The sequence below is a fragment of the Triturus cristatus genome, chromosome 3_2, assembly GCF_964204655.1.
Source record: "Triturus cristatus chromosome 3_2, aTriCri1.1, whole genome shotgun sequence".
Lineage (NCBI taxonomy): Eukaryota > Metazoa > Chordata > Amphibia > Caudata > Salamandridae > Triturus > Triturus cristatus.
Genome location: NC_140584.1, coordinates 1,067,024,955 through 1,067,041,627, shown reverse-complemented (window position 1 = coordinate 1,067,041,627; position 16,673 = coordinate 1,067,024,955). Strand labels below are relative to the sequence as shown.

Here is a 16,673-nt window from a genome sequence, read left to right as displayed (position 1 = left end):
CCCTTGGAAGCTGGTCATTCTCCCTGCCTGGGACTGCTGATCTCGAAGGACGCTGCACTTGGGGAGGACTCTGTGAACTATCGCTACCCCGGGACTGCGAGGACCAGGGTGCTTGCTGCTGCCTTGAACCAGCACACCTGTGTCCTCTTCCCGGCCCCGCCCCCACCCAGCACTTTACCTCTCGCGGCCCCCGCTTCGCGGGCGCCGCTCGCTGCATTTGTTTGCAGGACCCTTGGAAGCTGGTCATTCTCCCTGCCTGGGACTGAAGATCTCGAAGGACGCTGCACTTGGGGAGGACTCTGTGAACTATCGCTACCCCAGGACTGCGAGGACCAGGGTTCTTGCTGCTGCCTTGAACCAGCACACCTGTGTCCTCTTCCCGGCCCCGCCCCCACCCAGCACTTTACCTCTCGCGGCCCCCGCTTCGCGGGAGCCGCTCGCTGCATTTGTTTGCAGGACCCTTGGAAGCCGGTGATTCTCCCTGCCTGGGACTGCTGATCTCGAAGGACGCTGCACTTGGGGAGGACTCTGTGAACTATCGCTACCCCGGGACTGCGAGGACCAGGGTGCTTGCTGCTGCCTTGAACCAGCACACCTGTGTCCTCTTCCCGGCCCCGCCCCCACCCAGCACTTTACCTCTCGAGGCCCCCGCTTCGCGGGAGCAGCTCGCTGCATTTGTTTGCAGGACCCTTGGAAGCCGGTCATTCTCCCTGCCTGGGACTGCTGATCTCGAAGGACGCTGCACTTGGGGAGGACTCTGTGAACTATCGCTACCCCGGGACTGCGAGGACCAGGGTGCTTGCTGCTGCCTTGAACCAGCACACCTGTGTCCTCTTCCCGGCCCCGCCCCCACCCAGCACTTTACCTCTCGCGGCCCCCGCTTCGCGGGGGCCGCTCGCTGCATTTGTTTGCAGGACCCTTGGAAGCCGGTGATTCTCCCTGCCTGGGACTGCTGATCTCGAAGGACGCTGCACTTGGGGAGGACTCTGTGAACTATCGCTACCCCGGGACTGCGAGGACCAGGGTGCTTGCTGCTGCCTTGAACCAGCACACCTGTGTCCTCTTCCCGGCCCCGCCCCCACCCAGCACTTTACCTCTCGCGGCCCCCGCTTCGCGGGTGCCGCTCGCTGCATTTGTTTGCAGGACCCTTGGAAGCCGGTGATTCTCCCTGCCTGGGACTGCTGATCTCGAAGGACGCTGCACTTGCGGAGGACTCTGTGAACTATCGCTACCCCGGGACTGCGAGGACCAGGGTGCTTGCTGCTGCCTTGAACCAGCACACCTGTGTCCTCTTCCCGGCCCCGCCCCCACCCAGCACTTTACCTCTCGCGGCCCCCGCTTCGCGGTTGCCGCTCGCTGCATTTGTTTGCAGGACCCTTGGAAGCCGGTGATTCTCCCTGCCTGGGACTGCTGATCTCGAAGGACGCTGCACTTGGGGAGGACTCTGTGAACTATCGCTACCCCGGGACTGCGAGGACCAGGGTGCTTGCTGCTGCCTCGAACCAGCACACCTGTGTCCTCTTCCCGGCCCCGCCCCCACCCAGCACTTTACCTCTCGCGGCCCCTGCTTCGCGGGTGCCGCTCGCTGCATTTGTTTGCAGGACCCTTGGAAGCCGGTGATTCTCCCTGCCTGGGACTGCTGATCTCGAAGGACGCTGCACTCGGGGAGGACTCTGTGAACTATCGCTACCCCGGGACTGCGAGGACCAGGGTGCTTGCTGCTGCCTTGAACCAGCACACCTGTGTCCTCTTCCCGGCCCCGCCCCCACCCAGCACTTTACCTCTCGCGGCCCCCGCTTCGCGGGTGCCGCTCGCTGCATTTGTTTGCAGGACCCTTGGAAGCCGGTCATTCTCCCTGCCTGGGACTGCTGATCTCGAAGGACGCTGCACTTGGGGAGGACTCTGTGAACTATCGCTACCCCGGGACTGCGAGGACCAGGGTGCTTGCTGCTGCCTTGAACCAGCACACCTGTGTCCTCTTCCCGGCCCCGCCCCCACCCAGCACTTTACCTCTCGTGGCCCCCGCTTCGCGGGTGCCGCTCGCTGCATTTGTTTGCAGGACCCTTGGAAGCCGGTCATTCTCCCTGCCTGGGACTGCTGATCTCGAAGGACGCTGCACTTGGGGAGGACTCTGTGAACTATCGCTACCCCGGGACTGCGAGGACCAGGGTGCTTGCTGCTGCCTTGAACCAGCACACCTGTGTCCTCTTCCCGGCCCCGCCCTCCCCCCTTTTCCAACAATTGAGCAGCATAAGAGTCACGCCCCTACGCGCCAGCGGAACGCGCCCGGAGCGAAGACCGGGCAAAGAGCGGGCCGTTTGAGGCCGTTCGAGGACAGGAGAGGCAGGGACAGGGCTTACTCTCTTACGCCCTTACCGCGACTGTATCAATGGCGACTGCGAGAGAAACTCGGAGTAAAACAACTACTTTGGACTTATACTTTGCAAAGGCTGGTTCCCTATTGATCGACGACATAACTACCCTAGAGAAGCGCATTTCCCTAGAAATTGATTGGATTAGAAGATCGTCTCTAGGGCCCCTCAAACATGCTACCTCCCCGCCACAACTGACAGAACATCTTGACCATGCTACAGGGGGACCGCCTGGACTGCTGGGTTCCTCGACATCACTGAACCCAAGCCATACAACTTCATCTATCACAGACTGTGATATTTCCACCCCAATTGATTTTATCACACTATCCCTCCCGCCCCCAAGGCTTTCCACTGCCCTCACTACACGCAAACCAGATATAGCCCCTGAGACACCTACGAACACTAGTACTATCCCTATTTTAGATTCCACCCAGGGGAACTGTGAGGGAGCAATACCCAAGAGGAAGGGAAGGGCTCAAACTGTAGGAGGGCGCAGGCCGAAGAATCTGAAGCATGCTCCTAGGGGAAAAACAAACTCTCCGACAGTGGGACGAAGGGGAGTGGCTGCACCCCTAACCCAGACTAATAGACCTGTGAGTCCAAAAATTGCTACACGGGAGGAGGGCTCCTCATTTGCTGATATAAAATCTCTCATGAGCGAATTGCTCACCCCCCTAATAGATCGCCTTGCAAAATTGGAATCATCTATAAAAAATCTTCATCATGGAATGGCTCAGTTAGGGGACACAATCAAATCAACCAAAACATCCACAAAGACCATAGACATACCACTATCTAGGGATAGTCCCGGTCCACAACAGCTCCCCCATTTACATCTGCCCAGACTGATTCCTTCTCCAAAACCTGGGCCTATGATCCCTCCACGGAATATTATTCCCAGCCTCCGTGACACTCCACTTCCTTCTCCACCACGGGTGCAGGAACATGATAGCAGACATAGACCAGTTAATTTACCGCCTGAGTCAGCCCCATACACAGTCATCCTAACGGGTATCCCGGAATTAAAACCATCTACCAGCGAACCAGTGGTGGCCTTGAAAAATAAAGTCATCCACTGGCTCTCCAAAAACAGGCCTTTACCCGAGGGTACCAACAGCGAGGTTCTCATGGTTAGGAGACTCCCGTGGCTGGGTAACACCAAAAAAACTATTACGGGAGACTGCGTATTGATTAATTTTAGGGATCCCCGAACAGTTTCTCACATATGTAGCTGGCCATATCCAACTTCGGGATCTCTTATCCAATCGCTTCCACTCTCCTTCTTCTATCCTCCCAAAATAACTGCACAAGTTGAGGATGGATGGGACCTAGTACCTAGGAGAAATAGGACAAGGGCTCCATTGGCGGATAGGGAACGCTGGTTGACAGGGTGCCCTAGACACGACCAAGTCCCCACCCACAATCGTTTCTCTATTTTAGATATGGTGGATTGACCGTTTATGTCTATGGGCGGTGGTGCTTTGAATATAATCAAGAATAGACAACCAGTACCTCCCAAGGAGAAGGAACATCCTCCCCACACTAAAGTTACTGAAGAGGGTAGTTCAGTGGTGGCCCCTCCACTTTGGAGTACCCCACCTCTGAGGGCTACTCAGGAAATTGACTACGGCCCAACCTCCCCCCAGAGGTCGGAGTCGGAAGTGGTTTTATCCCCAAGTATACCCTCTACGGCACCAACTTCCTCCCCCCTTAAAATTCTATCTTGGAATATTGCGGGCCTTTCTAATAAACTTAATAACCCGTCTTGGTGTTCTTTTATTGAGCAGAAAGACATTTGTCTCTTACAAGAGACGTGGGCTAGAGAAAACATCGCTTACAAGGGCTTTGCAACCTTTTCCAAGCACGCAACGTGGGGGGGTAGATGGCGCCCTTCTGGCGGCCTCACAATATGGGTGGCCACCGACTTAGGCTGCAGGGCGGATATATCACCCACTAATTCAGCAGATATTCTTGCTGTGCTGTTGGAGTGGTCAAATGCCGCTAGCCTGTTGCTGATCAACATCTATTCACGGCCTACTAATATCATCCAGGAGTCATCTACTATAACGGAGCTCGCTCTGGTTTTAAATGACATACCAGAGGGTACCGCCTATCTCATAGGAGGGGATTTCAACTGCCACTACGAGCCCCTCCCTGGCTTTATGGAAGGTCTGGCCACGGAGGAGGATCTCCTTTGGCATATACCTCCCACTCAGGCTCCGGCTCCAAAGACATGGTCCCCCCTGGTTCTGCAAATTAATTCCCTTTCGCTGAAATACGGCCTTCGTGCCTGTAATGGCAGGTCCAAGTCTGATATTATGGCAAGATGCACTTTTAATAGAACGGGCAGCGAGTCCAGACTGGACTATGTCTTGGTTCCTGTGTCTTCTTGGCCCCTTGTCATAGACTTTTGGGTCACAATCAGGAATGATAGCGATCATAACGCCCTCGAACTAAATTATAGTCACCCCGGCTCCCCAGCTAGGGGAATTCAAAGGGGTGAAACTGAGGAATGCCGGGTACTTGAGACTAATAGACGCAGAATAAAGTGGGAGCACATATCTTCCCATCCGGATAAGATACATAATTTATATGCTCAAGCACTGCCTCTATTCGAGAAACTTCAGGTGCTAGCAGAGAAAGATACTAGCGAGGTTATTCATTCCGATTTGGGACAGCTACATGCCGACCTCCTTAAAATAGTTTCTGAATGTTTAACGAAACCAATAACTAGGACCAATAGAAAAACTTCTGGTCCATCCTGGTATAACGGCGCTTGCCGTAAGGCGAAAGCCGACCTTCTGGGTGCAATAAAGGAAGGTAGGTGTGCCGTGGACATCAGGGCCAGACGAAGTGTTTACAAGTCCAAGACCTCAAATGCCAAAAGTGAATGGGAACATGACAAATGGATGAAACTCACTAATTCGTAGATTATCTTTGCACCCTGAATGACATTGATGCCCCCAAGTTGGATGGCAGCAGGGTTCCTGCAATTATGTTTGCGGACGATACCCTGCTGCTTTCCAAATCCCCTATGGGACTCCAACGGGTTTTGGATGGCTTTGTAGGATTTTGTGAGGAACGTGGGTTGGAGATCAATGCCGCTAAAACCAAATTTATGATCTTCAACCCCCCCCCGACCACACGAGCGTCGCCCAGTATAGGGTCCTCCAGGTTGGAGAGGGTCTTTACCTTTGAATATCTGGGTATAGTTATTAACGAGCGCATGACCTGGGAGTCACACAAATTAAGGGCAAATATGAAATTGACCCAGTTGGTGGGAGGCATTGCCAGGATGACAAAAGGCCTCACATGCAGGCCCCTAGGCCCACGCATACAAATATGTAAGGTCCAGGCCCGGGGGGCCATTATCTATGGTGCAGAAATTTGGGGACACACGTCCGCACAGAAGCTCCAGGTAACGGAGAATACTTTTCTCAGGCAGCTGACAGCGTTACCTGCCAGTACACCTCTTTTGCCTCTTAGATTAGATCTGGGTTTAAGACCGCTTTCAGAGGAGTTGGGCTTAAAACCCCTAACCCTATGGTGTAAAATATGGTCTTCCCCAGAACTTTCTAAATACAGAGCAGAGCTGCAAGAGATTTTGCGCCTTCGTAACAACATACAAATACCATGGCTAAGTTACATAAAGCATACTTGTGAGACACTGGGTAGACTTGACTTGTGGCATGATCCTGAGGTTGCATGTTCCAGGGATTCACGCAAACTTATCACGAAGGCTTTTCGTGAGCATCACTTACAAGATGCTATAAGGAATGCGAGGGAGGGCTCCCACACTGCCCACTTCCTGGCTCTTAAAGACTTCTACCACCTAGAGTCAACTTACAATGATATGGGTCCCACACTCACAAGAAAGCTCTATATGCAATGGCGCTATAACACTCTCCCGCTGAGGGCATATACTGCACTTTGGTCACACTCAGCACACATGGCTCTATGCCCCTTTTGCAAGCAGACACCAGAGACAGACTTGCATGTTTTATTCTTTTGTCCGGTGTACAGCAGAGCAAGGAAGTACTGGCTCTGTCCACTACTCAGAAACATGGGCTTTAAACAATACTCCCCCGCTTTTAGAATACTTAAGTCTGACATCTCGCCCCCAATTGCCTTTGCGGTTGCCAAATTTTTAACGTCTATGTGGTTTACACGTCTACGTCTTCTTAAAACCATATCAAGTAATGATGTTGTATTGAGTTAATACTTTTATCATAATTGTGCAATGTTTTTATACTGTAATGTCTTTATTGTATTATGACGCACTCTTTTATGGTCTCAACGACCGAAATAAAGATATTTGATGATGATGATGATGATATCTTGCATACAACTAACACTGGCTGTTTTTGAAACTTATTCCTAATGGGCAGCATCCTAGTGAAAAGGGCTGTTTGAATCATGTACAATAGGATTGCTGCATACGTGAAACCTGCAAAATGTTTGACTGGTGTACTACTTTGAATTTGATGTTCATGTACTGTTGTTTAGTTTGTACCTAATTTATGTCAAATATTTGTTTGAAGCAAAAGGTGTTTTCTCAATTTCAGACATATATGATACTTTGAAAAAAAAGAGTACAAAACAAAAGAAGTGGGTCATCAGGGCAGCAGTCGAGGCGTTGATGCTACCGAGGAATGACAGTAAAATAAATTCCATTGCAGTGAATTGTTTTTTCTTATTCAGAAAATAAACATCTGTGTATGTCTTTCTCTTAATTCCTTTAGGTAAAACATTCTGAGAACTGGCTGGTGGAACTGAAGCAATAGGTAGCTGTGGAACCCGAAAGCAAGATGTATGGGTGTACAGGATCAGTGTTTGAAATATTTACTAATCCAGTACCTGGATGGATAATTTGCACCCAAAGTGAGGCACCCTGAGAAGTAAAATGGAAATAATAAAAAATTATCCTCTTACACGACCCTTTAAGAATGCACTCAGTAAGTCTTGTTTCGAAAATGTGTGTGAACCATGAGTGGTGTTGCCATGCGCCATGCTTTTGGGCCAAAGGCATGTAAAACATGCCACTGGGGGGGTCTAACAGCATACTGGGCAAAGTTGGTGGTTGGTCACCCCATTCTCCCAATCTCATAGCAGCAGGGGACAGTCACTGAGGAAAAGCAAAGAACAGTCAGTGCCTCACATGGAACACGTGAGACACACAAGATCCAGCCCTAAAATAGTACTCACTCGCCTTCACCAGGAGGGTATTTGAAAATGGGCTCCAGGGACAAACATTCTGATCTCTTCTAAATCAGTGAGATCCCACAACTCACCACACTGAGGGATTGTGATTCAATCACTCACTCTGTACAGCCAAACAGAAAAAAAATGATGCTTTATAAATCTAGGTTTGCCTGGCACCCCCTCGCCTCCTTCAGATCCCCCTACATTCTCATTAGCCCGTCTGACGTGGGTCACTTTAAGCATCTAATTGCCTACCGCCTAAACCACTCCTATTCACAGAAGCAGCTCCTCAGCTATGGTGGAGGAGCGTCGCCCCACTACTTTTAAACAGTGGGAAGCAGAAACCTAAAATGATATTAACTTTGCGTTATTATCGTTTTAGTTCTGCTTCCTGCTGCTTTGCAGGCCAGGCTGCTCTGCTCTTCGAGCAGGTCATTGGCAGAGTGGTTTGCCCACTCAAGTGCGCAATGACTGTTTGGTCGGTCTTCTCAAGCCGTCGAAACCAGTCATGCGCACTTTCCCCTACATGTAGAACAAGCCCAGGCCCCCATTGCCTGGTTGAGTGTCAAACCAGAATGTTCAAAATCAATCACAGTGCTGTTGCAGTGGAGCCTGCTTCTTGTTCCTCGATGTGTTCGAGGAGAGCAGGAGCTGAGACGCGGGACCCGGTCAGTGGCAAGGTAAGTTTATTTAAAAAATAAATAAATTATAAAATGTATCCCCCAGCAACCACCCTCCCCGTGCGATCCCCCACAAACCACGCCCCGTGCGATCTCCCACACCCGCCACCCGCGAGCTATGCCGGTCGCCCCTGCCAATTCAGCCCCCACCCTGTAGTCACTTGTAAGTGTCAAAAGCTCACTCCATTTGCAGTGCATGCCACTGACGTCATTTAGGGGTTGCAGTTGCGACTCCTGGCTTGCCCCTACCGACCTCTGGCACTTCCTTTGTGACTCCTGGCCTCAGGGGTGGCAAAACCAGTGGTGGGAACACAGTGGCAGCTTATCATTATGGACGCCAGTTGGGGCTTCACTCGCTTTGTTTTCTGTCCATTTTTTATTACACTAATAGTGAATAATATTACTACATTCACTATTAGTATAATAAAATATGGAGTACAATTAGGTAGAATATGACTTTCCCTGTCAGATGAGGTAAGTAACAAAAAGCTTTTGAATGTAAATTGTGTGCGTGCTTGTGGGTGAGAGTCTGTTTACGTAAGAGCGAGTGTGTGTAAGTATGAATGTGTGTGAGTGAAAGTGAAGGTCAAAGGACGCGGAATGTCACTTTTGCTACTCCTGGCATTTTGGTGAGTTGACGTCCATGGTGCAGCCATCTTTGTGTGACGTAAAACACAAACATAATGCAAACAAGATGTGCAGCCAGAGTCACATATTATTTCCAACTGGATCAGAGTACTCACCAAAAATGTCTTGTTAGCCCCAAACTCTGCTGCAAATCCTCCAATTTACCTGAATATTTTGCTGAGGTCCCTTAATGTGAAGATATAGTGACAGCGCTCCGAAGTCCCCAAGAAGGCGCTCCTCATGCGTTCCTGCAGCTCCACGGAGACAGTAGTGACGGCCAGCAGCAGCTCCTGCAGGTGGTCATTCGCTGAAGCCATAAGGCTGCCGGCCTAGAGGGAGCATGAGCAAGAGAGCCTTCAGTACCTCACAGTGCAACACCAGGGCTATGGACTCGCACCTCCATGAGGCACGTGCCGCAGTCGAAGGAAATAAAGCGTGCATTCTAGGCGGAGGCAACACAAGGCCAGCTAAGCATCAAAGATGACCTACAGCTTTCTATGTAATAATCAAGAAGTGCTTCTTTGTAGATAGTATAATTTATATTTTAAACACATGCACGAAAATTCTCAAACAAAATCTCTCAGGCCATAGAGGTTTCATAAACGAAGCAGGGCCCAGAAACAAATGATTCGCATTTATGGATCCGTGACTCTACGCAAAAGACCTAGTAATTAATAGGGTTGCGCGAAACTCACATAATTTGCATAATTACGCATAATTTAAGGAAATTATGCAAAATTATGTGTAATTACTCTGAAAGTGGTTTCACGGAGAAGCATAAGAAACGGAGCCTCTGTACCATACTATCGACAAGTGACACCAGCAGGAGTTGTTCAGCAATCCAGATTGAAAGTCCTCTATAAGAATCCTTGTTTCAGTGGATCATAGCAAAGACTGTTTTCAATCCATCCAAAAGTCTGACAAGTGGGGGGAGCAAGTGCTAATGGGAAGGAGTGCCTTAACAGGATGCTAAGGCGCATTCACTCTAGTATGTTCTGTCCCTGGAGCGAGCACCTTTTCGTATGTTATATTGATCTGTATTTTTAAGGTTCACCTAGCAGTCTGGATTGCCTCTGATCACCTGAAGTTGCAGTTCTGAGTTCACTGTTAGGGCACTCACCAAAGGGAAGGGAGGGGAAGTGCACTTAAGGGTGGGTGGGGGTAGCTCCTGATGGAGCATGTGATAGGTGGGCCTCAAGGGTAGGGGGACTGGGTGAGGGGGAGAGGGTCACTGGGGGCAGAACAAATCAGGTAGAAAAGTTCAGAAGTACTGCATTCTTCAGAGAATAGCCATCGATGAGAGGATGCAGCATGATTTCAATTTTGGAGGCGACAGGGCAGTGGGGTACAAAGAACCCAGATTATGGTCAGAATTTTCTTCGGGAATCTAGGAGAAGCTTGAATATGCCACAATGAGTTAAGCGGTTATGAATACTAAAAGCTTTAGCATTGCATCCTCTAATGTCAATGGGATTAATAATCAGATTCAATTTAGGACCATACTGGCAGAGCTGAAAATTTCTAAAGTCCAGGTTTTTTTCCTCCAAGAGACCCACCTCAAGTCCGTAGCTAAGCACCCGAGTATCCCAGGATTTATCTCACATGCACATTACGCATCTGCTAGTGCTGCAGTTAAGTTAGATCTCGCAAGATCTTTCATGAAAGGTACAACAGGTGTTAAGAGATCCTAGGGTAAGATAGATTTTGGTGAGCCTTAGGATCAACAAACAGCTCATTCACTTAATTAGCTATTATAGTCCTATCCTGGACAATGTTTCCTCTCTTAATGAAGTCTATAAATATATGATGTAATTGAAGGGGCTCGTGGTATGGGGGATTTAATGCTATTCAGGATGTCAGGATGGACTGTTCACATATTAATAAGCAGTAAAACAAAACGAAGTCATCACGTTTTTTAGCTACATTGAGATGTGATTTTGCACTAATTGATCCTTGGCAGGCTCATTATCTGCAGGGGGAGAGAATATACCAGTTGTTCTAAGCGATATAATTAGCGAACCCCTTCTGTGACTATTCAGCCCCATTCCTAGATTTTTCGTTGGGGATCAAAGGACCGAACGGCCTAGATCATGCCTTGATAATTATTAGCGGAGGATAATGGGGTTATGACAATGCATTTTGCATTGATTAATTTTTCAAAATAAATATAGGTGCAGCTCCATCTTTTGCAGTCTAGGGTGATTTCAACGCCTTCATTCGGGGGAACAGGCCTCGGCCCTACAGCTCGAACTCAACGTGGCCACACTTACAAATTCCACACTTCGTACATCCATTACTAGAGCCAATGTATAACAAGCTCATCAAAAATTAAAAGATCACTATATGTCTAGAGAAATAGTCAATCAAAATACATGCTTCCAAAAAGGTTATGAGGAAAGCAAGCATGTAGGGTGCTTTTGGCATGGTCAATGATTGAAAAAAGGAACAACAACCCTATTAAAGCAATTTTTGACGTTGTGGAGAGTCAAATGGTAACTCAGCCTGTTCTAATCGGCAAAGTTTTTCTTGACCCCTTATATAGAGTTGTATGCATTAGCTAATAAATCTAGCCTCAAGCACATTAAGGAATTCTTACATTCGATTCATCTACCCACTCTCACAAGTGACTTGCAAGCAACTGCCGCTGTACCCATCTTATTAGCTCTGGTAAAGGATGTGATAAAATCATCTCCCAATGCAAAAGCTTGCTGGTCTCTTGGTGAAAGTATATATGCGCTGTTTGAAGTGCAAGTGGCCAAATTGCTAGTGATCCTTTATAATGAAATTCTAGAAGGGTGCAATTTACCAAGCTCATTTACGGAAGCTGTGATCATTAGCTTCCTCAAAAAGGATAAACCTCTTGAGAAACCAGGTTCATACCACCTAATCAGTTTTTGAACACCGACTATAACATCTTCACAAAAATGATTACGACCAGGCTAGTCCCATTGGCACAAACTCTGGCCATTCAGATCAAAGTGGATTTGTACCTACTGGGTAGATTTCATCCAATACCAACTTTTTGCTGCAGACCATTGATTATTACCCAGCAAATGCAACAAAGGGTGGCCATTATTATGTTCGGTGCTGAAAAAGCTTTCGACCTAGTACAATGAGAGTTCCAGTTTACAATACTGTTATGCTTGGAGTTCTCTCCGAAATTGATTCACCTACTGGAGAAACTATACAAGAAGGCTGAGACCAAAATTGTAATCAATTCGCCAACAATAGGGTGTGTTACAATCAAAAGAGGCACAAGGCAAGTGTGCCCTTTGTCACCCGTTGTTTTTGGCCCTATTCATTGAGCTTCTGGGAGCAGCATTAAGACAAGACCCGAAAATTAGGGCTCCGATTCAGGGTGCATCCAAAATAAAATTCTTTGTGGATGACATGATATTATATCAGGCCACCGAGGAGCAAAATATTTCAAACTCGCTCAGTAAAATTCAAGAATTTGCAGACATCGGGGGGTAAATGATTAATCACGCTAAATCTGAAGTGATGCTATTTAATAGTACTCCCTAAATCCTACCCATCGAGTTAAGGCTGAGGAATCTACATTTCAACTAATTACGTAGCTTTATTTTGATTAAATTATACCACCACCCTCAATACGGTGAGGGGCTACTACTTCAATCGAATTCCTTGGCTCTTCCTACGGGACGTGTAGCATTAGTTGAGATGGCTATCCGTCAATTATTCGTTTTTTTTTTTAAATATCATGATTTAAATCTATAAATCCTTTTTAATGAGATTGACCAAATGATACACCATTTCTTATGGCAAGGGAAGAAGGCTTGTACCAACATTAAGGCACCACAGAAAAGTGTTGAAGATGGAGGGCTGGCACTTCGTCATATTAAAATGTAATACCAAGAAGCTTTCCCCGATTGGCTCATTGGTGCTGCAACAGTCAACAATCATTCAGATTGCTTTTATCTTAAACAGAGGCTAAGCGAGGCTGACATAAGGCTTCCCATTATTTTTAAAGTAGCAAAACTACCTATGCGCACTAGAGAGAAGCTACCTTACATTCTGGCCTTGAGATCTGAGACACTAAAATATGAGTTTCAGATTCCCCAGTTTCATTTCTCCATAAAGCATAAGAGATTACTATCGGCTAGGAGTACAACTGGAGACCACAGCCATTAAGAGATGGGAAAGTGCAGGATTTCACAGGTTCAATGAATTATCGCTGACTGGTGCAGTGAAGCCCTGGAACAGCTGATTTCCAATAACTCCACCATCCCTTCTGAACTGGCATTCTCTTACTTACAAATCAGTCATTTCCTACGAGATAATGGACAGGTATCGAACACAGTTGTCGAGGATATTAGTAAAGCCTATTTCATGACCTGTCTCTAAGGAATTGGTAACTGGTACCGCCAATTATATCAGAAATTACGGGAGGCAGTGGTTTCCCCATTTTTGATTACCGTAACGGTCTCCATAGAGTGCAAGATGGACCAACGGTTGCTGGCCTGTTATAATCAAATGGCCCACAAAGCCATTCATGTAGCAAACTTTAGAAGGATGGATTTTTACTTGAAATGGATGTCGTATTACACACCTTTTTCAGTACAAAAGATTTATTCTACTGGCTCAGCAGCATGTTATAGATGTGGCCAGGATAAGGGTGATTGGCTACACCTTTGCTTCACAAGTCCATCATTGTGTCCCTTTTGGGGAAAGATCTTTTAATTTATTAGCGGTAAGCTGCAGGTCAACATTAGTCCAGACCTCTTCGGGGCTCTATTTGGCATGAGTACTCCATGTATACAAATCACTGTACGGCAGGAACAATTTCTTTTTATTGCCTCATTGGCTGCTAAATCTCTAATTTTGTAGAAATAGAGATCCACGGTGGACCCCACCTTTAATCCATGGTTATGTAAGATGGAGCGGGTCAAACAGCTTGAAAAATTGGATTGACGTTTGCAAAAACTTTACGGAAATTTGGTACGTTATGTTAGATTGAGCTGCAATATAATGTATTTAACTATTCCCCCAGAGGTTGTATACTATTAGCTTTAGGGTTCATTTCACACGGGGTGGGTGGGGTCTTTTATTTTAGTCCTGTGGATGTATTTTGAGCTATTTGTTTCAAAGAAAGGTGGAAAATGGAGAAAAGGGGGAAAAAACAAACCTCTTATGTAATCCATATGATTAACATTTTATCGGATGTTATCCTTCGTTTCATGCATTTATGTTGAATAGATTACGTCTATATATATGAATATATGAAATCATGCTTGAAATGTGTAACTTTTGCAACTTGATTAATTTAAAAAAATGCTAAAAATGTATTGTAATTTGAAATCTTCTTTAATGATAAAGTCAGATTTGAAGATGGCATTTTCCTGCCAAAACAAAATGTGCCTTTCTGCCAGTGTTTAGGGTTACATGACTGTAATGGCTTTTCTGTGGTGTGTTTTGTATTCCTCCCACACATGGTGACAAAAGGGCCTTAGGTGTGAGGGAGAATGTGTCTTTCTTGAGCAGGATGGCCTAGGGGTTGTATTCAACCTTTCCAGAGCTTCAAAGGATAGGCTGAGGGCTGTGCCCAATCCTTCCCTGAATCCTGCCCTGCCACTGACAAATTCAGCTCACAACTAGGGCTGCCTGACTTTGTCCCCGTAGTCAGATTGGAGGAAAACAAAGTAAAGCGGGAAGGTTAGACAATGGCGACCTCCCCCACACGAAGGCTGGCACTGGGTATAAGAATAGCAACCTCAGAACCTCTCATTAGAACACTTCTGGGTCTGTGGAAGATTCAGAAGAAGGACTGCCCTGCTGTCTGAAGAAGGAAAACTAGATGGCTTGCCATGAACTCATGATCCCAAGAAGTGACTCTAAGGGTCAGTTGGCTGACTTGTTTGAGTTACAGGGACACAACAAGCTTCCAGAGGCCTTCCTGCAAATGCTCAGCTGCCCAGCACCACCTGGACGTGCTTTAGCCCAGCTGGAGTGAATCTTGATCCCGAAGACATACTCTCCAGGACCTGGAGCCATGGCTGGTGTCAGAGTTGAGTGTATTTCTCCTGCTTCGAAATTGAACTCCAGGAAAAACAATTCAGAAGTTTAGAGCTTTCAACGACTGTGCGCAGGCTTCTTGCAGCAGCAGCAACAATTGCCGCATTACCCGCCAACGCGAACTTCTGATGGGGACATGTTCTTCGGGCCAAAAGCAACCGCCTGCATCTCCAGCTAACGCAAAGTTCCAGTGACGACTTGCTCCTCATGCCCACCACCACCTCCTTGCGGCCCCTGCCATTGTGACGCTCCAGTTTTTGCTCTTCGTGTGAACTTAGACTTTGAGAAGGTAAATTCTTCACCTGGATGAACCTGGTCCTTGTATCAGACCTGCGTTCCATCGCGGATGGCCTGAACTTGTGATTTTTGGCCTGGTCCATCGCTACCAGAAAACTGCGAGTGGCATTTTGTGCTTCTTGGTGCTATTTTTACTTGAAAATGTAAAAATTAATAACTCCGATTCTACTTATTATATTTTTGTCGGTTTGGTATCATATTCATCATTCTCACCTCCTAATGTGCAATGTTATTTCATTCATACCTGCAGCTCATCTGCTTATCGGGCCAATAGAAGGATCGTTTCGAATGTCTACCACAGTCAGCCCTACACAAAAGTATGCCACAATCAACCCATGTATCTCCTGCACAAGCCACACGATTCTGGCTGTATTTTTATGTAAACTTAGGTCATTTGCATTGTATTAAAATAATTTAGAATCTTTGTGGTCAGAAATTGTAGTTGGAAGCAGATGACCTCCTCACTTTGAGTTTTATCTTTTCAACGTCATACATGATAGATGAAGACTTCAACTGGCCATGATGCATATTATTATTTTCTGTATTTGATAATGGTTATTTTTTAGTTCTGCTATCGTTTTTCTTTTTGCCTGTTCTTTTTCAGTTTGCATAATTCTTTTTTAACCTTTCATTACCTTTTGTAAAGCGCCTAGGCAGAAACTCCATAGAAATATATCAAATAAATACCTACATTTCTGGCCTACCTCTTTCGAGAGACTATACAAACCCGCCATTAGCAACATTTCACTTATTTCCATTCAGCGTATCTGAGTCTAATAAAAATATGAAACAGTGCACGATTCCAAGGCCGCTCCAGATGTTATGGCATGCGTTCTTTTTCTGCTCCGTGGGAAACAAATTAATACAATAGGACAGACTGTAAAGTGCACATTTCATACTTAGCATCTTGAATGGCATATGAGCTATTATCAGTGACCTCCCTGACCTTCCCGTCCTTGTACAATAAGGAGTAACAAGCACATTCCTTTACCTTGGAGTCTGTCGCAGGCTGGAGGAGGTGCGCACTCAGCATGGTGCTGAAGATGCCAGTCTGGTCTCTCTGACTGTGGAAGCAAACAATCATTTCAAATCAGTGACAATAGCAAAGTCAGCTCAAGCATTCAGCTGTGAAATGTAAAAACAGTGAAATGTGACCTTTGACAGGCTTCAAAGTCATTCATGTACCAACCAATGTTACAGCTTTATGGAGTGGAGAAAAAAGCAGCATAAGGAGTGATGGTGAGGAGACAGACGGGCAGCGAGATCCCCACCACTCGTAGGCTATTTTAGTCACCTCTGGCCAGGTGTGTCTGACATTCTTGAGGGGTCTGGAGTCAACAAACTGAAGTGGGGTGTCCATCAAATGAGAGCTGTTTCAATAGTTGTTTTTTTTAAATGTCATTCATCATCATCATCATCAAATTTCTTTATTCGATATGTAAAAACAATTTCATAAAAA

General features: G+C 46.8%; 1 protein-coding gene across 1 annotated transcript in view; it reads right to left on the bottom strand.

Annotated features, from left to right (window-relative positions):
- The window catches only part of LOC146859134 (uncharacterized), a 2,052,335-nt gene that overhangs the window by 1,219,773 nt on the left and 815,889 nt on the right, over window positions 1-16,673 (bottom strand). Inside the window, exons 63-64 of the mRNA XM_085649806.1 lie at window positions 16,206-16,278; window positions 9,050-9,213 (exon numbers count right to left, since the gene is read on the bottom strand). Of these exons, the coding sequence (XP_085505932.1) occupies window positions 9,050-9,213; window positions 16,206-16,278 (237 nt within the window). The remainder of the gene's footprint in view (window positions 1-9,049; window positions 9,214-16,205; window positions 16,279-16,673) is intronic.